General features: G+C 39.7%; 1 protein-coding gene across 1 annotated transcript in view; it reads left to right on the top strand.

The window, feature by feature from the left end:
- The window catches only part of LOC141918577 (guanine nucleotide-binding protein subunit alpha-14-like), a 97,721-nt gene that overhangs the window by 41,909 nt on the left and 32,030 nt on the right, over positions 1–23,782 (top strand). The window contains 1 exon segment of the mRNA XM_074813235.1: positions 6,677–6,858. Coding sequence (XP_074669336.1) covers positions 6,677–6,858 — 182 coding nt within the window.

Below are 23,782 nucleotides of genomic sequence, written 5' to 3' on the forward strand. Positions count from 1 at the left end.
CTCACAGATATCATTCCCTTAGTCTATGGGCCATCCTTCCACATTGTCTGCTGAGTTCATTTAGTCCATAGCTTCGGGTTCCATCTGTTATGACAGTCTATAAGGCTGGAGGAATGAGGTGGAGTTGGCTCAGTCAGTGGGGCAGAAGGCTTTGGATGTGGCACAGGGATGTTGTAAGGCACTAATTGCAATAACAGGGTTATTTGACAGTTCAATTCATTGGCTATTCTCACCTAAAATCAAATCTCCCTTAGGCACACATCAGACTTCTCCATCCTTCTGCATCACCCACCAAGTGCACCCAGGTCCTTGGGCAAAAGTAATCCCACGCATGGGTTTACCTTTACCCAATGCAGGAGTAACCCAGACAGTCTTCCCCAGCATATTCCTGATGTGCACTACGGGGGCTTTATCCCCATCCATGGTATGCAGGAGGTTTGATTGAGCAGGACCAGCTTGCTTGGCAGATCCTCTGGTATTGACTAATCAGGTGGCTTTTGCTAAATGCACGTCCCAGTGTTTGGAAGTTCCACCACCCATTGCTCTCAGTGTAGTTTTCAGCAATCCATTGTACCGCTCAACTTTCCCAGAGGCTGGTGCATGGTAGGGAATGTGATATATCCACTCAATACCATGTTCTTTGGCCCAGGTGTCTATGAGGTTGTTTCGGAAATGTGTCCCATTATCTGACTCAGTTCTTTCTGGCGTGCCATGCCGCCATAAGACTTTCTCCTCAAGGCCTACAATGGTGTTCCGGGCAGTGGCATGGGGCACGGCATAAGTTTCCAACCAACCAGTGGCTGCTTCCACCATCATAAGCACATAGTGTTTGCCATGCTGAGTTTGTAGGAGCATGATATAATCAATCTGCCAGGCCTCCCCATATTTATATTTTGACCATCATCCTCCATACCAAATGGGCTTTAACCGCTTGGCTTGCTTGATCGTAGCACATGTCTCACATTCATGGATTACCTGTGCAAGTACACCCATGGTCAAGTCCACCCCTCGGTCACGAGCCCATCTATATGTTGCATCTCTTCCCTGATGGCCTGAGGAGTCATGGGCCCAGCGAGCCATAAATTGTTCACCCTTATGATGCCAGTCCAGATCTACTTGAGCCACCTTGATCCTGGCAGCCTGATCTGCCTGTTGGTTGTTCTGCTGTTCTTCAGTGGCCCGGCTCTTGGGTACATGAGCATCTACATGGCATACTTTCACAGCCAGATTCTCTACCTATGCAGCAATATCTTGCCATAATTCAGCAGCCCAGATGGGTTTGCCTCTGCGCTGCCAGTTGCTCCGTTTCCACTGCTGTAACCACCCCCACAGCGCATTTGCCACCGTCCATGAGTCAGTATAGAGGTAGAGCACTGGCCACTTTTCTCGCTCAGCGATATCCAAGGCCAACTGGATGGCTTTCACCTCTGCGAACTGACTCAATTCACCTTCTCCTTCAGCAGCTTCAGCAACCCATCATGTGGGGCTCCACACAGCTGCTTTCCACCTTCAATGTTTTCCCACAATGCAACAGGACCCGTTGATAAACAGGGCATATCGCTTCTCATTATCCAGTAGTTTAGTATATGGTGGGGCCTCTTCAGCATGTGCTACCTCTTCCTCTGGTGCCATTCCAAAATCTTTGCCTTCTGGCCAATTTGTGATCAATTCCAATATTCCCGGATGGCTGGGGCTCCCTATTTGAGCCCGTTGTGTGATTAATGCGACCCATTTACTCCACGTGGCATCAGTTGCATGGTGTGTAGAGGGGACACTCCCTTTGAACACCCAGCCCAGCACTGGCAGTCAGGGAGGCAGGAGGAGCTGTGCTTCAGTCCTGATCACCTCTGAAGCAGCTCAGACCCCTTCATATGCTGCCAGTATCTCCTTTTCAGTTGGAGTATAGCAGTCTTCTGATCCTCTGTATCCCCGACTCCAAAACCCCAGGTGTCGACCCCGAGTCTCCCCTGCTGCTCTCTGCCAGAGACTCCAGGTAGGGCCATTCTTCCCAGCTGCAGTGTAGAGCACATTTTTAACATCTTGTCCTGTCTGAACTGGCCCAAGGGCTACTGCATGAACTATTTCTTGCTTAATTTGTTCAAAAGCCTGTCACTGCTCCGGGCCCCGTACAAAATCATTCTTTTTCCAAGTCACTTGATAGAGCGAGCTGACAATCTGACTGTAATTTGGAATGTGCAGTCTCCAGAAGCCCACAACACCCAAGAAAGCTTGTGTTTCCTTTCTGTTAGTCGGTGGGGACATAGCTGTTATTTTATTAATCACCTCCAATGGAATCTGACAATGTCCATCTTGGCATTTTACTCTTAAAAACTGGATCTCTTGTGCAGGTCCCTTGACTTTACTACGCTTTATGGCAAAACCGGCTCTCAGAAGGATTTGGATTATTTTCTCCCCTTTCTCAAAAACAACTTCTGCTGTATTATCCCATATAATGATGTCATCAATGTACTGTAGGTGTTCTGGGGCTTCACCCTGTTCCAGTGCAGTCTGGATCAGTGCACGGCAAATGGTGGGCCTGTGTTTCCACCCCTGGGGCGGTCGATTCCAGGTGTATTGGACACCCCTCCAGGTACAAGCAAACTATGGCCTGCATTCTGCTGCCAGAGGGATGGAGAAAAATGCGTTGGCAATATCAATCGTGTTGTACCACTTGGGTGCCTTCGACTCTAGTTCATATTGAAGTTCTAGCATGTCTGGCACGGCAGTGCTCAGTGGTGGCGTCGCTTCATTCAGGCCACGATAGTCCACTGTCAATCTCCACTCTCCATTAGACTTTTGTACTGGCCATATGGGGCTGTTAAAGGGGGAGCGTGTCTTGCTGATGACTCCTTGGCTCTCTAGCTGATGAATCAGTTTATGGATAGGGATTACAGAGTCTCAATTGGTGTGATATTGCCATCGGTGCACTCTTGTAGTGGCAACTGGCACCCGTTGTTCTTCGACCCTCAGCAATCCCACAAGGGAAGGATCCTCTGAGAGACCAGGTAACACAGACAGCTGTTTAATTCCTTCTGTTTCCAAGGCAGCTATACCAAAAGCCCACCAATACCCTTTTGGGTCCTTAAAATACCCTCTTCTGAGATAATTTATGCCAAGAATACATGGAGTGTCTGGGCCAGTCACAGTGGGGTGTTTTTCCCACTCTTTTCCACTTAGGCTCACCTCGGCCTCCAATACAGTCAACTGTTGAGACCCCCCTGTGACTCCTGAAATACAAATGGGTTCTGCTCCTTTAAAATTTCTTCGGGATTCTACACCTGTGCAACAGTGAAATTCCAGTACACTGGAGGTGCCCACTGTTCTAGGTACTTGCCCATTCTACTCCACACCCCCAGCCACTCATAATTCTCCAAACTTGGGGTAGGTTTCCAAGTGATACTCTTAAATAGTTGCCTAACCCTGAACAAAACCTGACAGGAACACACTATCTCCTAACAGCACGGCAACCATGTTTATGTCAACATTCCAAAGATATTTTAACTCCCCAAATTTCTCAAACACAATTGTAAATAGCCCCAGGACCGATGACAGCACGGTATCATAGATGAGCATCACATAGTACAACAGGAACAAAAACTTAACCCCAACTCTCATGGAAGGTGAGCAACAGCATGGGAAACAAGTATTGCAAATGAGGTGATAAGATCTTAAGGAGCCAAGCAATCCACAGTTTACCCATTTTGTTGTTCTCTCAAACAAAAAACCTCAGTTCCCCACGTTGGGCGCCAAAAACTGTGGAGGTTTGAACTCAGCCAGCAGCCAGACGCCACGTGGCCGGCCGCTCACCTCCCCCGCGCCCCACCCTCCCTGCCCCCCCGGTGAAATAGGGGAAGGACAAAAAGAAGAGAAATCGTAGGTTGAATAAAAAGAAAGAATTTACTAAATATAACGAGAGAACAACAGTAACAATAGCGAGTCCAAAAAAGAAACAGGTAAAATGCAGCAGTGGCTTACCAAGTGCGGCGACCGCCCCCCCGCCCCAACAACATGACCCAATGAGCAAACGGCACGAGCCCGCTGGAGAGAGCCCACCCACCTAAATCCCTGAGATGACATCACATGGTATGAAATACTCCAATGAAAGTTATCCTCATTCTGCTCAAAGCCAAGACATATACAAAGAATAAGACCATGATGAGGTACCATTGTTAGACTGTTCAGTAAGGATGATTTATTGCCATGTAGACCAGGTGTTCTAGAAGTTACATTGTGAAGGGGCCTTGAAGCATGTTAAAATTGCAATGTGAACCAAAAATACATGGGTCAAGGGCATTGGAGGGTCTTTCGTTTAGGTCAGTAGTCTGTGGTGGTCGCAAAAACAGCCCCCTGACTCATTTCAGGACTCAAGTGCACATGATTGGAAAGAGGTGGGAATAAGAAAATGAGTTATGGGAGTTAACGTGTTTATATATGAGAACTTGATTAATATAGAATCACAGAATTCAGAATCACAGAATCATTCAGGTTGGAAAAGACCCTTGGGATCATTGAGTCCAACCACCAGCCCTACTCTACAAAGTTCTCCCCTACACCATATCCCCCAACATCTCATCTAAACGACCCTTAAACACATCCAGGGATGGTGATGCCACCACCTCCCTGGGCAGCCTATTCCACTGTCTGACCACTCTTTCTGTGAAAAATTTTTTCCTAATGTCCAGTCTGAACCTCCCCTGTTGCAGTTTAAAGCCATTCCCCCTTGTTCTGTCACTAATTACCTGTGAGAAGAGACCAGCACCAACCTCTCTACAACGTCCTTTCAGGTAGTTGTAGAGAGCGATGAGGTCTCCCTTTAGCCTTCTCTTCCTCAAACTAAACAGTCCTAGATCCTTCAATTGCTCCTCATAGGATTTATTCTCCAGGCCCTTCACCAGCTTCATTGCCCTCCTCTGCACTCGCTCCAGCACCTCGATGTCTCTCTCGTATTGAGGTGCCCAAAACTGGACACAATACTCAAGGTGTGGCCTCACCAATGCAGAGTACAGGGGTAAGATCACCTCCCTACTTCTGCTGGTCACGCTATTGCTGATACAAGCCAGGATGCCGTTGGCTTTCTTGGCCACCTGGGCACACTGCTGGCTCATGTTCAGCTGCTTGTCAATTAGAATCCCCAGATCCTTCTCTTCCAGACAGCTCTCCAGCCACACCTCCCCAAGCCTGTAGTCATGCATGGGGTTGTTGTGGCCCAAGGGCAGGACCTGGTACTTGGCCTTGTTGAAGCTCATCCCGTTAATGTTGGCCCACCGATCCAATCTATCCAAGTCTCTCTGTAGAGCCTCCCTATCCTCATGCAGATCGACACTCCCGCTTAACTTGGTGTCATCTGCGAACTTACTGATGATACACTCTATGTCCTTATCAAGATCATCAATAAAGATGTTGAACAGAAATGGTCCCCACACCGAGCCCTGAGGAACACCACTTGTGACCGGCCACCAGCTGGATTTAGCTCCATTGACCACCACTCTCTGGGACCGTCCAGCCAGCCAGTGCTTGACCCAGCAGACCGTTTGCTCATCCAGGCCATGGGCAGCCAGTTTTTCTATGAGAATTCTATGGGGAACTGTGTCAAATGCTTTTCGAAAATCCAAGTAGACAATATCCACAGCCTTTCCCTCGTCCAATAGTCGGGTCATCTTGTCATAGAAGGAGATCAGGTTTGTCAGGCAGGACCTGCCTTTCATAAACCCGTGCTGACTACGCTTGATCCCCTGGTTGTCCATTATATGACTTGTAATGGCACTCGAGATGACCTGCTCCATGACCTTCCCTGGCACTGAGGTCAGACTGACAGGTCTATAGTTTCCTGGATCCTCCTTTCTGCCTCTCTTGTAGATGGGTGTCACATTTGCCACCCTCCAGTCCAATGGGACCTCTCCAGTTAGCCATGACTTCAGGTAAATCATGGAAAGCGGCTTGGCGAGCACATCTGCCAACCCTTTTAGCACCCTTGGGTGTAACCCATCCGGTCCCACAGACTTGTGTGCATCCAAGTGGTGTAGCACTTCCTCTTTGGTTGTGCTGAAATATCTGTTAGTGTATCCTATGTAATCAGCATACAACAAGAGTTAGGTGTGCGTTGTTGGTGAGATGACTCCCCTATGCACCTGGCCATTAATAAAGGAGTGTCTGCTTATCTACATCAAATTGGTGTCGATAAGTTCTTTTATCCCGTTTCGGTGACACCAGAGTAGTGTGATAATGATAAAATTGTTCCCCAAGTTCAGGATTAGTGCAAGCTTTATTGTTAAGGTGTAAATGGTACATAAACTCCATACAAAGTTCTCAGTGTTGAGGAATTTGATTTTTACACAAATGAATTCCTTTCTTTTGTACTCACCTACCTTGCTTATTTTGTAATCTGACTTCTACCTACAGGATGCTTAGATTAAACGTTGTAGGATGTATTATGTGAAGATACTTATATATATCTTTTACCAAAACCCCTCCCAAACCCATCAATCCAAATATTTTGTCTAAAACAATATAGATTATGAAGAATGGAATAATCAGAAATGGTACTACAGTTAATGATATCTCTTATGCATGCTCAGATAAGGTGCACATCCTTGTATGTGTATTTACAAATATTCTCAAGTGCCAGGATTTGCAAATACAGTACTTCTTGTTTCTCTCTTCTTTCCCCCTCCCCCAGGCACAGGAGAAACTGGCAAGAGCACATTCATTAAACAAATGAGGATTATTTATGGATCAGGTTACACAGAAGACAGGAAAGGCTTCACAAAACTGGCTTACCAAAATATATTTACTGCCATGCAAGTAATGATCACAGCCATGGATGCCTTCAAGATACAGTACACATCCAAAGAGAATGAGGTAAGCCAGTACAAAGAAAATTCTAGTTTCAGCCCATGAAATTTCAGTTTGTACACAAATTATTTGAGTCATAAACTTCTACAGGCAGAACCTTAAAAATCCATAGATGTTGTGAGGAGTTTGGTGCCGCAACATCTGATTCTATAGAACAACAGTGAGTTCCTAGTGGAACGAGGAACAGAGTGAGTGGGGATGGGATGGAGCTGGCTAGGAAGGGAGAATTTTCAGAGTTGCAAGCTGGTAATAAGTACAAAAAAAGAAAAAAAAAGGGTTTTTTTATTCTAAGTTGTAGAGTTAGACTGTGCAGGATAGGAGTATGCAGTCAGAACTCCAGAATGAAAAATTTGGGGTCTATTGTAGGAAAAGTCAAATCTGCTTGATGCTGGTGTGCTTCAAAACATACCACCAAGAGCCCTTTTATGGATTTGGTTGCAACCTTTTAGTTTCAGTGTATGTTATACAATTACATTTTTGGTTTGAGTGTTTGCAATTATAGAACTATACAAAAAAATTTTTTGCTTCAGTTAAATCAGTTGCATCCTTTGCATCCATCCATTGCATCAGTTGCTCAAGTATCATGAAGAATATGTAAGCAAAATATTGGGTGATATTTGTTTAAGAGGGATTTCCAGTTGGCTAACTTTTAGTGTTAAGATAGGGAAGACTGTGCAGGAAATATCAAGGCACAAATAATTTGTAGAATTTATAGGTTTATTGACTGAAGTACTATATGAACAAAATACAAATGATAGCCTACTTTTCATTCAAAAAAATGGGATTGCATATGAACAACACAAAACCCAAAATTATGATCAGATTTTTTATTATTTAAGTTGGTTTGTGTTTATTGTCCTTAGGGTTGTAGAGAAGAGGGATAGAAAATGTTGTTTAAAATAAAGGACTGGGAAATTAATTTTTTTTTTTTAATCAGAAAAGAATAGATGGTGTTAGCAAAAACAAATTTTGGACTTCAGAGAGCTGAGGTAATTCTTCCCTACATAAGAAAAATAGTCTGAGGGTTAATAAGTTTGTAAAACATCTTTAGATCCTTAAGAAGGTGGCAGTTACAGAAACATCAAATGTGATTGTGAATATACTTCATCCTAATTCAGATGTGTATATTTTGATTAAAAATTATGATAATCAGAATATTTGAAGAAACACATTTGCACTGCCTCTTACTGAGTTTCGGGGTCCTTTTCCTTTTCCTTTTCCTTTTCCTTTTCCTTTTCCTTTTCCTTTTCCTTTTCCTTTTCCTTTTCCTTTTCCTTTTCCTTTTCCTTTTCCTTTCCCTTTCCCTTTCCCTTTCCCTTTCCCTTTCCCTTTCCTTTCCCTTTTCTTCCCATTAAGAACAAAATATGAAGACTTAATAAACAGCAAATTTTTTCTCATTCTGGGCTCAGAACTGAGCTGGATATGTTCCCATAACACACTATTCTGGCTAAATTGTGTTCTTGATAATAGCTGTGCTGCCAGCATCTTCAGAAGATTATAATGCTATTTTACAGTTGTTGGAGAGAAGCAGAATTTGGTCTTGTGCTTCTATATTAAAGATAACAAACTGCTAAGTGATAAGCACACAGTTTGGCATGCCTATCTTCAGTGGCATTTAGAAAGGAAAGTAATTTTTGCTTACACACAGATAAAACTTGTGAGACATAACGTGAAAATAACCAAGCATTACTCCAGTCTCTTTGCAGGAGGCAACTGCATTTTAATCTTTCATTTAGGTGATGAATGTAATGCAAAGTACTATAAATCGTGTAGTTGCCTTCCATTAGAGGATCTTAAGCCTGTAGTAAAAAACAGTTGACAACAACAGTGATAAACAGAGGAGTTGTGATTCTGCTGTCATAACTGTATTGCAAAGGTATGTCCAGTGACGATACAGATTGTCCAGCGTACTCCTCCACATTTCAGTATGTCCATTTTCTCCATGACATGCCTTCTTTTCCCTGAAAAATTTGTTTCCCTCTGGCCCTTTTATTAGTTTTTGTTTGCTTGCTTGTTTTTCTTGTATCCAGTTTGTGCTTTGACCAGGTCAGGTTTTTTCCTCTGTGGGCTCTGGAATTCTCTGGCTGCTGTATATCTTCATTTAATGTTTTTGTAGTAGAGAACAGATTGTTCTGCACCAAGTGTCTCTTCTTTGTAAGGGTGACGTGTGTGAAAATCCGTAACTGATATATGGCCAGAATGTTCCAAAAGGCCTCTTAATCCTCTTAGTATTTGCAAATAAAAGCAAGTTTTATAGAAGGTGTTTGAAGAGTTTTCTTATTGCTGTTGTCAACTGCAAGTATTTAAGTAAATGATCTGACTTTCTGTAGTTGCTGCATTGAGATGGGAAGGGGTTTTTCTTTTGTATTGGGTTGAAGTTGCTTGGATGAAATACTTGACCTTGAACTTTAACTGAACAGGCAATTTTTATCCTAATTTCAGGTGGTGTGTTCTTTGGGATACTTTGTCTTATCCTCAATTTGAAGTTGGAAGGTATCATAGCATGTTTTGGGTATATTTTAAGTACAAATCCTGCAGATGTTTAGGAACCTAATAATTCATGGAATTAGTATAGTGCTGTCTAAACCCCACAGTTTTGAAAGGGATTGTTTGGGTGTTTTTTCTCATTTTTTTCCTGTTATAACCACTCTATAAAATTTGCCACTAGAGTTTAACTAGTTGGAGGTTGGGGGTGGGGTGGAGGAAGTTATATTTATTACCTATATGACACTTTTTTCAATGTCATAGAGTGAAAATTCATAAATTGAGTGTTGGTCAAGTAGCCAGTTACAGTACAACAGGATTTACAGTCTCTGAGGATAGTCTTTTTGTGTGAGAGCTTGAATCAACTACTTTTACAAATACTTCTTCTTTCCACACGATAATAGAGACTGCCAAAAAGCGAGATGAAAGTTAATGGCAGCCTGTCTCTTGGCTTCTTTGAGAAATTGTGATTGAGTTAATGTGAATATTAAGATAAGTAAATGAAAGAAAGAATGTATGTGAGGTATAGAGAAATAAAACATCAGCTGATAGCTGAAAAGTAGTGAAAGCTGTTTTCACTGTCCGAAATCTTTCTTAATCAACTTAAAGTGTAGGAAAAGAAAACTTCAAACAGAAGCAGCAAGAAATCAGGTGATGTTGGAGGAAAGGAAAATATAGCATTCCCTTTATGAGTATCTTAAAAGGCAGATTCTAAAATATTTCTTGGTTGCTTGACTGTGCCAGTCAGTCAGATTTTACTGGACTATGTTAATTTTTCCTGTATTACAAATATGCAGAAGAAGCAAGTTTTTTAAACCTATCTGAACTGGAGATGCAACAGAGATTTTAAAATACTAGTTCACCAAAACTTTTCCATCATCTTCCAAGCTAACATGTATTCTATATTGTAGGAAAATCACTCTCTTTTCCTTCTCCACTTAAGGCAACATTGGGTATTTCACCTTATTTGCATTTAAAAAAAAAATAAATGCACTTAATCCACTGGGAAGACCTTTTTATATAGCTGTTCAGGGTAAGGATCATAGAATAGCAATTCAGTCCTGTTGTTGTGGGTTGGTTTGTTTTTTAAAATACCCTGGTAAGATGACAGTGCGTATGTTTGCAATTAACAACAGATCTTTGTAGCAGTATGAACAATTACTTTTTTCCTAAGGAGAAAAACAAAATACTGTGTAAAAATGCACTTCAGAAAGAGGTCATCACATTGCATCTCCAAAACATTTCTTGCTTTCAATAAGTATAATCTAGTGTTCTTCTGTCTTACAAAAGTTGCCCTGGCATGAGTGTGTGTCAGCAAAACTAAAATTTTTCTGAACAAAAGGACTACAATGCCAAATTAATTTTATGGGACAGGCAATTAACTTATGTTAGAAAAGGGGAATGAAAAAAGACAAGTACAGTAAGATGAGATTTGGGAATTCCTGAGGAAAACCATGTAGCTGGGACAAATGGAAAACACAGCAAAGAGTAATTATTGGTTGATTTCATTGCATGTTTCCATTTGAAGATGTGTAAAATGACACAACACAGTTCTTTCTGCTCTTAATTTTTTTAAACCTTAGCAGAGAAACAATTGCTCATAGCAGGTGCTTTATTTTAAGAGTAATCTGATGGCATTAAGAGTACTTTGTGCTTTTAAAAGAACTTTTTTATTACAATCAAATTTAACTTCAAAGATGCAGTACTTTGGTAACTGATTTTCATTGTGTTAGCATTAATGCAGGTGATAAAGTGCTAGAATTTATAGACAGTCTAAATGTGTTTTTAGCAGTTTATTTTATAGAGACACTAATTCAAAACATTCAAAAACATACTGCATCCTTCTTCATAACAAACATGTTTAATTATGGGCCAATGCATGAAGTCTGGGTCTAGGCACTCCTAAACAGAAGTTTCAATTTGATTTTCCAAGGAAATGAGCTTTATGTGACCAGACTAATTGTATCTGTCTTTGGACCTTTGGTCTGATTTCAATTGAATTCCACAAAGAGATCGAAGTTAAAAAGCTAAAATTCTTGGCTTCAGAGAGTTTAATCGTGCTAGAGAGTTCAAAATAGAGAAAAGGGAAAGCTTCTCCAGGTAACCCAGTTGAAGTAAAAGCAAAGAATCAACAGAGAGGCTGCTTTCAAAGTACGTGCAGGAGGAACTGGCGTTCACTCAGTCACAAAATGTGATTTAGCTCCCCATGCATAAGCAAGTAGCATCATACACTTAGACACTTGGACACACAATATCAGAATTTCTGCTTCCTCCCTGGAAGGGCATAGGTTTTTCTTGTTATTTTTTGTTTTGTAAGTTATTTTTTAGTGAGAACATGGCCTTGTTCTAGAGCAAGAGATTAAGTATCCACTTTGAGGGATTAAAGTTGTGTGCTGCTTTACATAAGCAAATATAAAACATGTTAATACTGAATTAACTGCTCTCCATGTGGAAGTCAGGAAAGAAATTTTCCACTTCTTAGATGACAAGCTTCCCTGCCATACGTGGAATGTGCATGTGCTCAATTGGAACTGTGTGCAAGTTTGTTGACATTAGAATATGTGGGAGTTACTGAGGTTATGTGGAGAGTTTCTGTTTGCTTGTTTTGTGTTGGCTTTGTTTTGTTGTTTGTTTTGGTTTTGGGTTTTTTTATGGTCATTAATCAGAATGCCTTGTATTTAAAAATTGCCAGACCCCTAATGGGACTGTTTCCACTAATACCACTGCCTTGAATGGTGGAATTCTTATTCTGGTATGTCACAGTGAAAGTGTGTGCTTATAAACAATAATGCGAGTTACCAATTACTATTAAGAGACCTATGAGAGTGCTGTACAGGCTGTAAACATATGGACTATGGCTTCCTTCTACTTTAAAAACTGACTTTCTCTACCACGCCATCTGGTTGATGGGGGTGAATACTGGGATCTATTTAATTTGCTTATCCCTGCCAATACTAGAGAGGTTGTTGGCATCATTGTCTGCATTGCCCCATTGAATTTAAATACATGTTACTGGCTAGGTTTAGAATTGTTTTTTGTTTCTTCTTCTTCTTTGGTGAATTCAGAATCATGGGCTGCTGACAGAATTTCTTTTTAAACAGTTTCTAGACAGACCTACATGCAAAAGCTATATTGACATGCTTTTGCTTTTTTTCTTAGCATGCAAGCTCCAACTATGCACTTCCCTGTCTTCTAGTGAAATTGCTGTCTTCAAAATAATTGGTTGTTGGTTAGAAATCTTCAGGTATTTCTTTACCTTTTCTTTACCTTTTAGTGTCAGAGCTACCAGAAATATAACAGAGTTTTCCTTCTAACTTATTCACAAATTTATTCCAAGTTTGTCATCTTCTTGTTATGTAGTTCAAGGTGGAAGGTTTTTTGCTTTGTTTGTGGTTTTGGGTTCTTTTGGGGTTTTTTTGGGTTTTTTTTTTCCTTTCTACCAGTAAAATCTTATGTTTAAGTTCTATATATTTTTATTTTGCTTTTGTTTTTTTGCACTAGGAGAGATGGTTCAGCTTAACAGAAACAGAGCTAACCTTTCCAATTCCTTCAACTAATTATAACTGTCTTATGGATGTTTTAGGAAGAAAACATGTAAAAACCTGAAACCGGAGCAATATCACAAGCAGAAGAGCAGAAAGTAGAAAAAAAGTGTGTCTTAAAAAGCATGTACATCTAAGGTTTATGGCAGAAAAGTGAAGGATGGGAGAAATACTCAGTGTATGTGTTGGATTTTTAAGAAAGTTTGGGCTGAACTGACTTATTTGAGTCTCTGAACTGAGTTGCATTTGTGATAATCACAGAATCACAGAATCATCTAGGTTGGAAGGGACCTTGAAGATCATCCAGTCCAACCATTAACCTAGCACTGACAGATCCCAACTACACCATATCGCTAAGTGCTATGTCAACCTGCCTCTTGAACACCTCCAGGGATGGGGACTAATGGTGAGTTTTAATTTCTTAGGTCTCCTGATCTTTGAGGTAGGTGTGTAATTTCTTTTTTAGAAGGAACATATTTTCTCTTAAAATACTAGCAAGTGCACCCATATTTGAAATTCTGTTGTTTTGAAGAAAAGTGAATATTAGTGGATACTGGGTTCATGGTAAGAAAATTTAAAAGTTTTCTGACCAATAATAGGGCCTATATTTTCATAAATATGAAAGTTTGACCAGAGGTACATTAGTAGATCTACTAAAATCAGGTACTTCTCAGAGTTAATTTGTTAGACTTTTTCCAGAAAATGTTACCTGTATCTTGTGGAATTCATTGAGGCTTTTTCTCTTGACATGGCCTTTCATCTAAAAGGTTCTGACTTTATAGTTACTGTTTTTATGCAGCATTTAACATAACATACAAAACTATGTAAGCACACAGCATGTAAGTAACCAGGCTTGATTTTAGTGCATTATGAATGACTGGGTGAAGCCCGTCTGCCAGCAGTGAATTATTTGTGCCTAGTTCTCTTGCTTTACAATGTTATAAATCTTACTGGCATGAATGATACACATAGATAAAAAGTGATCTGATAATGAAAAGGAAGGACAGTGATGATGGGAAAATTAATGATGTAGAGCTTGTAAGTGAAGACTCCAGACTTAGCTTTGTACTTTGAAGTGAATTGCATATAAGGGCAAATACTAGGATACATACAAGTGGTTAAGATTTTTTGGCTTTTCAGAGCAGACTTTAATGTTCTGCAGACCAAATATCCTTTCTGTTCCCCATACTCCTTCCTTCGTAACAACTGAATAATTTCATTGCCGGCTTTGTGGCTGCAAAAGCATTATTTATTGGCAACTGAAACCAAGGGAAGCTTGGTAAACAAGTCTGCTAATGGTGCAGAAGATGTAGCAGAGTCCAGTTATTCTCTGTGCTGTGGGTTAGAGAGGCAAAAAGTGTCAAAACTTTGCTACAGAGGCTGAAACAAGGTCACTGTACAGTCTGCTGTGGCTGAATACATTTTCTCACTCAGCTTCTCTGTCAGAACTTGCTGCTTCTGCATCAGAATCAGAATGGATGCATATGCCTCTGGCTCTGTCACCTGAGTTCAATCTGGAAAGTTCACATCTGTAGTTGTCACAACAAAATTATCCAGAGTTCATCTTTCAGAGTCCTTGGTTAGCAGAATGGGGAAAAAATTACTCTCAATCAGAAAGCAACAATATATTGTCATCTTTGAACGATTGAAATATATTGTCATCTTTGAACGATTGATTTGTCAAAAGCTTTAAGGAAATAACATTTAAAACAATGCAAAAGTCTGCATTTTTTGATTTGGCATGAGGAGCCAGAGGTTGAATCAGTCCTGAGAGGAATATACTTGAAAATGTGTGTTGCAGCTGGAGGCTTTTGATATCTGTGCACAACTGGTTGCATAAAAGATGTGTTCTCTGTGTGAAAGGCTGTGTGACTGTTTTTGCTGACAACTTTTTCCAGTTCATGAAGTTTTCTTGTGCGGTCTTCCTTGCATACTTTGCTTTTTATTAAGATAGAAATGAGTGAGTGCATACAGTTGAAAACTTCTAATTCTTAGAAGAAAGACATAGTGTTTTATAGATATATTTACTGCAATATGGGTCTAACTCCTTGCAATGGAAAATATGAGGGGTTTTTTAATGAAAAGTTTAATGGGTATTTTTCTAAAGGAAAATTGGCAAATTTCTATGTTGCTGCAATTAAATCTCTTAATGAACAAGAAGACAAATAAATTAATGGCAGATGAAAAGACCAATTAGTAGTAACTTAGCCAAAATCACTTAAATCAGCATCTGCTGTCATGTTAAAAATAAAAAAGCCACTTCAGAAAGAGAAGCAGCTAGAAAACTCCTCTAGGCCTGCTCTTTCCTTAATACTAAAGCCTGTGACACATTTTGTGGATTTATGAACTGCTGAAAAAATTATTCTTTGGAATGAATTTGCCACAATGAAGAAGTATTTTTAGTTTTAGCCTATTTCCTAGCAAACACCTTGGTGCCATTTTTTTACTCTTTTTTTTTTTTACTTTTTTTTTTCCCCCCTCCTGAAATGTGATGCATATGATTATTCATGAATTTAATTTCTGTATTCTTACACTGTATGAAGTGATTCTAGGGACCATTATATTGATGCTGGTCAGCAAGCCTGTGTATCTGACCCTCTTTCTGGAAAGTATACAAGGCATCTTGGGGGCAGAATATGCCACTCTGTTACTGGATGTCTCTTTGCAGGCTGTCAGTTTTTTGTCTTGCAAGCCATTTCCACATCTCTGTGTTTGACCAGGAGATTAATTTAGAGGCATGGAGAAATACCGGCTGCTGCCTGGAGGCCACACTGCCAGCACAGCAAGGAGGGTCCCCTAGTCTAACAGGGTTGAGAGTGTTATCTATTTACAAGGGCTGGACAACTCTGAAGAGGTGGTGTGCTCAGTAGCTGTCAAGTAGAGTCCATAAAGGTCGTGTTTGCTTTTGTAAAATAGGGATTTCAATGGCTTTGACATTTAGACCAGTATTTATTTACTCATCCATAGAGCAACAAGAATACAGTAAACCAAAGCCAGATGGACTTTTGTGCAAACCTTGTTCACTCTGTTTCATCAGATTGCGATGGTAGCACTCAGTGTGAGTTTAGCTTTCCTGAGGAGAGTGTGTGGTAACAGTGGGGAAGAAAAACTAACATTCCACAGATTAGTAGCTCATCACAGGAAAGGGAAGCTTGGAACAAACATTTGTATCTTTTAAACTAAAGAGCTTTCTTTCTGTCACTTGATTCTTGTCACCTTTACTGAAAATCTGCAGTAGTGTAGAATATATCATATTTGGATGCAACATACAGAGGAGAAATCCTGAATTAATTTTTTTAATTCTTGCTGTACAGTGAAAAATCCTATTTCTTAGAAGAAAATAGTAGTATATTTCATACACATAAGTAAATTAGTGTGACATTAAAGAATAAATCTCATGTTTTTGAGGTATTTATAGATTGCTACTTAAAAACTGAGGTGAAATGTTGGCTAATTTGCCCTTAGTCTAGAATTTTCAAAGCATCAACAGAATAAATTGACTATAGGCAATTCACATTAAAGAGGAAAAGGATGAGAATGTAAAAAGCTGTAATAACATATGCAACTATTAATGGCGTTTAAGGAGCTGACATCAGGTCAGATTTCTTCTCTCTAATATACTACTTTGAACAGGTTTGGTAAAACAAAGTCTTATACTAGAAATTCTGAAGAAAATGAATTCTTATTTGGGAATTAGAATTGTTCTTTATCCACTTTGTTATTTGGCCACTTAAGTCTACAGGTCTGTCCCTCCGAATCCCTCTCTAGAGTTTGTTCTCCATCTTAGAACATACATTCATCTAAATGGGCAGTTACACTATTCTAAAGGAGGTGAGTATTAATTTACCCGAGAGTCTCTGTTTGAAGCTAAAACTGCATGGTAGGCAATACAGTAAAAACCATAGAGTAGTTGCATACTTTATGGCTGGTATGTTTCTTTCAAGTTGCTGCTGTATTTTTGTATGTGTTTATGCTGCTGGTATTTCTTTTTTCCTCTTATCTCTTAGTCATTAGCAAAAATTAATCTTAGCTTTGTAGACAAGTCTGAAATTTCTAATACTTTAAAGCAGTTTTGTAATTTGAATTAGTTTCTGAAAATGTTGGCTGAAACATCTTGTGAAAATTCTTGGGAATTGGCAAGTACTCTCTTAAAACAGAAATCTAAGTGTAAGTGTCCAAGGAAACTGAAAATAGTATGGATTGTTCAGCTGAATACAGTGTAACAAATTGAGAATACAGTGTGGCAAATTGATTGTATGAACTAATGACTAATGGCCAACACTTTCAAAAGGATGCCTAAAAACTCTTTGCATTGCCAAAACTCCCCTGAGAGAGGAGCTCCAGTAACATAAGCCATTATGGCGTTAATGACATTTTTAATGGAAGAGTACCGATACTAACTGTTAAGCACGCACAGTACTTATTTGTCCACATTGTTGCAGTGAAAATACTCTGAACATATTGCAAGCCTTCTGCCACATGTACTAGATGGCAGCCTCCCTGGCAGAATTTCACATAAACACTTGCATTTTGCACACCAGTCCAAGGCATTTCTGCACCTCGGTTATGTGTTCAAACCATGTGTGCTATCATGAGCTGAAGCTGGTCTCTGGGAAAAGGTTGGATGGGATGGGCAGCTGATGGCTAATGGAATAAGAGAAAATAGTGAGAAAAAGAGGAAGGTTTCTTAACTCTGGATGACCTCCAGAGGTCTCTTACACCCTCAACCATTCTGTGATTCTTTGAACTCTACAGGGATGGTGATGGATGGATGGGGAAGAGGGTGTGGCCCTCAGAGCAGTGTGGGAAAAGGTAGTCTGGAAGGCAGGGAGAAAAATAGAGGTTCAGAGGGGATATAGAGCTTTAGTGATTTTTGTCAGCAGGTACCCAAGAGGTCCTTTTGGTATTTGCAGACCTGACCTCCATAGCTGTGAACCAGAAAATTGTGTGTCCCGTGTTAATTAAGTGTGTGGCAAAGCCAGGAATATCTAGCATTGAGTTTGTTAGTCTTAAAGAGACTTCTCAAGAGATTTACCAAAATACTAGACTTTTCTCCTTGCTTTTTGATTTGTTTCTTAAGTTTCTACTTAAAGGGACAACTGTTGTCTGATGAGCAGAAGCAAAGAGAAGGTAATTATACAGGGCTACAGACACTGTGGGTGCCACAAACAAAAAAAATTGTGAAAGGTAAAAACCTATTTCTGCTTTAGTAGTAGAAAAATTTAATTATTAATAGAAAGAGACAAGACTTTGTTATTTCTTCTTTTCCTCTAAGCCAAGAAAAGGAGAAAAACTAAGGGATTTTTCAACCCTTGTGACTACAGGAAATGTTAAGTATTGATGTATAAAAATAAATGGTTGGGATAAGGGATCAGAAAGCAGTTGGGGAAACTTGAGGTAGAGGTGTAGGAAACCCAGAGAGAACAGGGAATAAAGAATGAACTAGAAAGAGGGGTAGGAATTCTAAAAGTAAATAAAGCTTAGTATTGTATAAGTTAATATTTTATTCCTAGTGGTCATTTGTTAAATTTTTGAGTGTCTCCATTTTCTTTTGATGCTAGATATGTGCTTGTAATTCCCCTGCACTGCTGGCTTCTGCTCTATGTTCCTGTTAGGAATAAATTAAATTAAATACATGGAACATAACACACATTGTGCTGAATTCCAAAAGATAACATTTCTTAAAAGTATCCCAAAAGCTGACTGCTATTTTTCTGTTATGCCATGCAAATATGCCCCAAAAGTGCTTTGCACAAAGATGCATTATGGAATAACATAATGGACTAGAGAGATGGTACTGCGATTATCTGGTCTGATTTCCTGTACAACACAGACTGTAAGACTTTCTTGCATTCCAGATTGGCTGTTTTTCTAAAAGTTATGCTCCAATTCAAAATAAAATAAGAATCACTGTAATAGTAAATTCACTTCAATTCTTGGTAAATTATTCGAGTGATAGGTTACTTTCATAGCAGTGGATGGAAAAGGCGCCTTGTTCTGTTTTGTGCCAAGCTTCCACTTTTGGCGTGTGGCTATTGTTACATATTTGCTGGTTATCTTTAAAAGTCATCTGTTACTTTCTGTTCTGCACTTTGAGTGATTGAGTTACTTGTGCTTATTCTCTTTGATCCCTTTAATAGTTCAAGTTTTCTCATGAAGGCACATATTAGGCATGGCTCCAGTCCTTTAAGCAGGATCAGTGCCAAGCTTCTTCATGGTGTAGTCTAAAAATCAAGAGGCAGGGTGCCTGAGCTAGCTTTTCCCCAGGTTTCAGTGTGACACGATGCCTGGCTTGAAGGGGCATGAGAGAGTTGGAAAACTTTTTTCTGCTTTGGTTGGGAGTTCTACATTAAAATAAATACAGCCACAGTGGAGTGCAGGCCAGTGATTTCTGCTGCTTCTGTCAGCCTAGTGTCCTAGGCAGCTGTCTCCCTTGTGTAGGTAGAAACTGTCTTGAATGGTAAAAGAATGCTTTTCACCATTGCCACAGCTTTTCTGTGAGCACTCTTCTGGGTGACTGGGTAGTAAAGATGAGGGATAACAATAAAGAATTGCATGAGATAAATAATAAATAAAATGGCAGATAAAATTGGTATAAAGAGAGGTTAAGTGGTGCATATAGGTAAAAGAAATCCCCATTTCAGACAAAATTATGAACTCTGTTGCTGCTCAAGAGTGATATTTTTGGGGTCTTAATAGATCATTCCATGACAATGTCAATTCAGCACTCAGTAGCAGTCAAAAAAGAATGTTAAGAAAGTTAAGAAATAAATGGAGATCCTCTATGTGCCCAAGCCCTGATTTTTGTGTGCAGTTCTGGTTCCCTCTTGCTAAAACCATATAGTAGGCCTGGAAAAGAATGAAGAAGTTATTAAATAGTTACCATGAAGACAAGTCACTAAGGACTGGAAAAGAGACAGGTGAGCAGTGGTTATATTGGTCTATGAAACCTGGAGTAGCATAGAGAGAGTTAGAAGAGGTTGAACTAGTCTTCAGCAACATCAAGAACTGCAGAGCATCAAATGAGGACTGAAAGCAAAAAAAGGTGGTTCTTCACAGAAAACTAATCAAGCTTTGGAATTCTTTGCTGTAGGATTGCAGGCAGCATGAGAACCTGCTCATGTAGGTTCAAGAGCTCAAGTAGTCACGGTCCAGTTCATGGAAGGGAACTCTCCTGAGGCTTATTAAATACACAGAAACCACATGTAGGCCACAGGCTCACTGAATTGGAAGCGACTGAATGCTGGAAGATAAACATGAAGGGGAAATACTGTGTGTGCTTGTAGTCTTCCCTAGATGTCCCATTTGGCCACAGCTGAAGACTAGGATAGAAGGACATTTGCTCTGATCAAGCATTGTTCATTGCTTTCTTAGGTTTTGTATCATGTGTAAACTTGATTAGTTGTGAAAACAAGTAAAAGAGCAGAAATGTTGAAAAATATATCATCTGTTTAAATGTGGTCATTCTTTGTGCATAAAAAATAAAAATTGGTTTTAACTAGAGGTTTTAAGTTAAATGTAGTTTCAGAAGACTGATATTAACTATGTATACTAAATTGTAGGAGGGGTTTTTTTCATCAAAGTTATGTTTAGTATCAAATTTTGTCTATTTCTGTTGAGAGAGTGTATGAAACTTCTCTAGTACATCTTCAATGGAAGTATCCATACAAACTTAAGTTCATCCTCATATGATTTGCAGCAAAATTAAATACTTCATTAAACAAATATATTTTTCCTTAAGAATTCCTGTCACATTCAAGCTATACATGACTTCAGTTTCCATTACTGGTTGTGGAGTTGTTTTTTTAACACTGTCATTACAGGCATTGGTATTTGCCTGTATTATCTAAGAAAATATGGAAGAAAATTCATCCAAACCATAACAGGCAAACATTTGACTAAAGAAGATAGAACCATAGAATTGTAGAATGGTTTGGAAGGGACCTTAAAGGTCATCTAGTTCCAACCCCCCTGCCATGGACAAGGACACCTTCCACTAGACCAGGTTGCTCAAAGGCCCGTCCAACCTGGCCTTGAACACTGCCAGGGAGGGGGCAGCCACAGCTTCTCTGGGCAACCTGTTCCAGTGCCTCACCACCATCACAGGAAAGAATTTCTTCCTTATATTTAATCTGAATCTACCCTCTTTCAGTTTAAAATTTTTACCCCTCATCCTATCCTTACCGTCCCTGACAAAGAGTCCCTCCCCATCTTTCCTGTAGGCCCCCTTTAAGTACTGTAAGGCTGCTATAAGGTCTCCCTGGAGCATTCTCTTCTCCAGGCTGAACAACCCCAACTCTCTCAGCCTGTACTCATAAGGAAGGACATTCAGGAGTACTTACAGCAGATTCAGAGAGAGAAACAAAAATTTGTCACAGAATATATTTGAGTTTGACACATTGGTTCCCAGTGACTGAAGGCTAGATGCTGGACAGTTTGGGCAAATTTAAAGTAACATACCTCTATTTTTGACTACCGAGGTTGTTGAGAAGTTATTTCTTGGCAGAATAATTAGGATCTCACAGGAGTGATCTTAATTGATATGTATTGCTCAAGAATAGATATTTCTTTTTTACCTATATTAATTAAGACACATGTCAAAGCTGCATCCTAAAGTATTTTTACAAGAAATACTTTACCATGGTTCTGGGATTTAGCTGGTACTTGCATGCAGCTTTAAGTATCACACAGAGATAATTTTGCATTCAAATCTTACAGTATTCTGACTAATTTTAATGGGTTTATGGTATTATCTTTATAGAATATTGATTAATTTATGGTGTCTAATAATACAATCTCCTGCCATTAAGTTTCTTGTTATGTATTGGATGGTGCAGAATAAGTGCAACTGTTGATGATGTTGAATGTCAACAATAACATGAATAGTGAATGCTGCTCATGAACCAGCATCCTATTATATTGAGCCTTATAAAAAAGCTAATTTAGAAGTGTGGGTGATGCCCAGGAAATTTAAAATTGGCAAGATCAAAGATGTAATGCAGACAATAGACAGTTGTGATTAGCATGGGAAGCAGTGGCCCTGACATCCTAGCTTTGTGAAGTTTTCTTAGATGTACATCATGGTAAAGAAAGGTTTTCTCAAGAAATTGGAAGGAAAAGAATGAAGTTGATTTCTGGAGGCTTAGAGGGAGCTCTTTCTAAACTTGCAAGTGACTTCATGGGAGAAAAACATGCAGGGATTGGAACAGGGTGGTGTGTGAGCACAGGAGAGAGCAAGATGGAGTATACAATTGAGTCACTGATCAACCTGAATGGATTAGATAAGTATCAGTGTCTGTGGAATAGCAGATAAAGATAATTCCAGGATAGTGCTAGTTTCTTGTCTTGAGACATATTGTAACATCAGATGTGCTGGCATGCAATACTAAGCTGTGTGTCCTGGTCTGCTGGGATCTCTGTTAAACCCTTCAAATGTTCGGTAAACTCTTCACTGAGCAGTTTTCTCTTCTGTGGGCAGAGATGCTGAAGTCATCAAAGTAATCTTATTTGTTAAGCGAGTGCTGCAAATATGCTATTTCCACTCACAAAAGATTCTGCTGAATCAGAAATAAATGAAAATTTCCTCTGCTGTAGGGAATTAGAAACAAATATTCGACAAAGCAAAAACATAAGGCAAAGGAAAGAAATTACTGTTTTGAAAAAATGTGAAGAATATCATTGGGCAATGACATTCAGAGATGCCAGATGATCATTACCAATATTTAATGCACATTTTTAGTTGATTAAAAGAGAACCTAAATTGTGAAGATAAAGGTCTATTCTTTACTCAAGTGAAATCCAGTGATGAGACTCAGTGGGATAGTTCATCTGTTCTCCTCTCTGATGTGGTTTTGGGCTTGTCTCCATACTCTGGGGACAGAAACATGAAATTCAGTGCCAAAAGCAACAGTGAACAAGTCTGCACTTGCTATTTTCTCAGTGTTACAACAGAAAAAATTAAATTCGTCTGTATTTTATAATATGGCTGCTTGGCAACAAGGCGCCTGATGCCTTTCTACTATTAACAATCATCTGACTTAGGAGTAAGCTGATGTTACAAGGGATAGAAATGGCCCAGGCAAAATACTGGTTAGCATCTCATTTGTTTAATATGAGATACTTTTATCTGTTTCATTAATTTTTGCCTGTCTTTAGGCAGTTTGAGTTCTGCCACTGCAGTCTGCTAAGGGAGCAAATTTTCTTTGTGTGGAATAGGTTTTTAAAGGAAAGAGGAGAATGAGAAAGTTGAGAAGCAGAGAGCCTGCGTTAGATGTTCTTCACATTGCAGTAAGATAGTAAATCAGGTGGTTGGTGAGATGTCTTCAGGAAATAGCTACTCTGGACTTCCTTGCTAGTAGTTACCCTGGCTTCTGCTGATAAACAAACTAGGGCAGCCAGGCACAAACCTTTGAGTCCACTTTGTGGTCATGCTTTCCACATGGGCTGCTCAACTCCAGGGTAGCCTGGCAGAAATGTGAACATGAACACAGATGACTAAAGCATAGCAGAGATGATACTTTAGATGGTTTTCATCCTCTGTGCAGGGAAAAGTGTAAGTCACTGGAAAAGAATGACAGGATTATTAATGCAGTGTACTGCTTGAAGTGTCAAGAGAGAACTGGCTGGTTCTAATGTGGCTTGTTAGCATTGATGTTCACATCAGAAGTCTGTTCCTAAGCTGAAGAAATTCAGACGCCCAGAATTTAGTTCAGAGAAGAGAGCTGGAAGTTGAGTAATGGCAGTTCTCTTATTTCAGGAATGAAAGACCTACTATTTCCTATGCAATTGTACATAGGTAGTGAATTTGATAAACTTAAAGGCCAAGAAATACTCTGCTGGGGAAAAAAGTCTGATTTTTTGCAATGTTTGTAGTCACTGTTTCAATTACTTCTACTGATGACATG

This window comes from Strix aluco, chromosome Z (genome assembly GCF_031877795.1).
Source record: "Strix aluco isolate bStrAlu1 chromosome Z, bStrAlu1.hap1, whole genome shotgun sequence".
NCBI classification, from domain to species: Eukaryota; Metazoa; Chordata; class Aves; order Strigiformes; family Strigidae; genus Strix; species Strix aluco.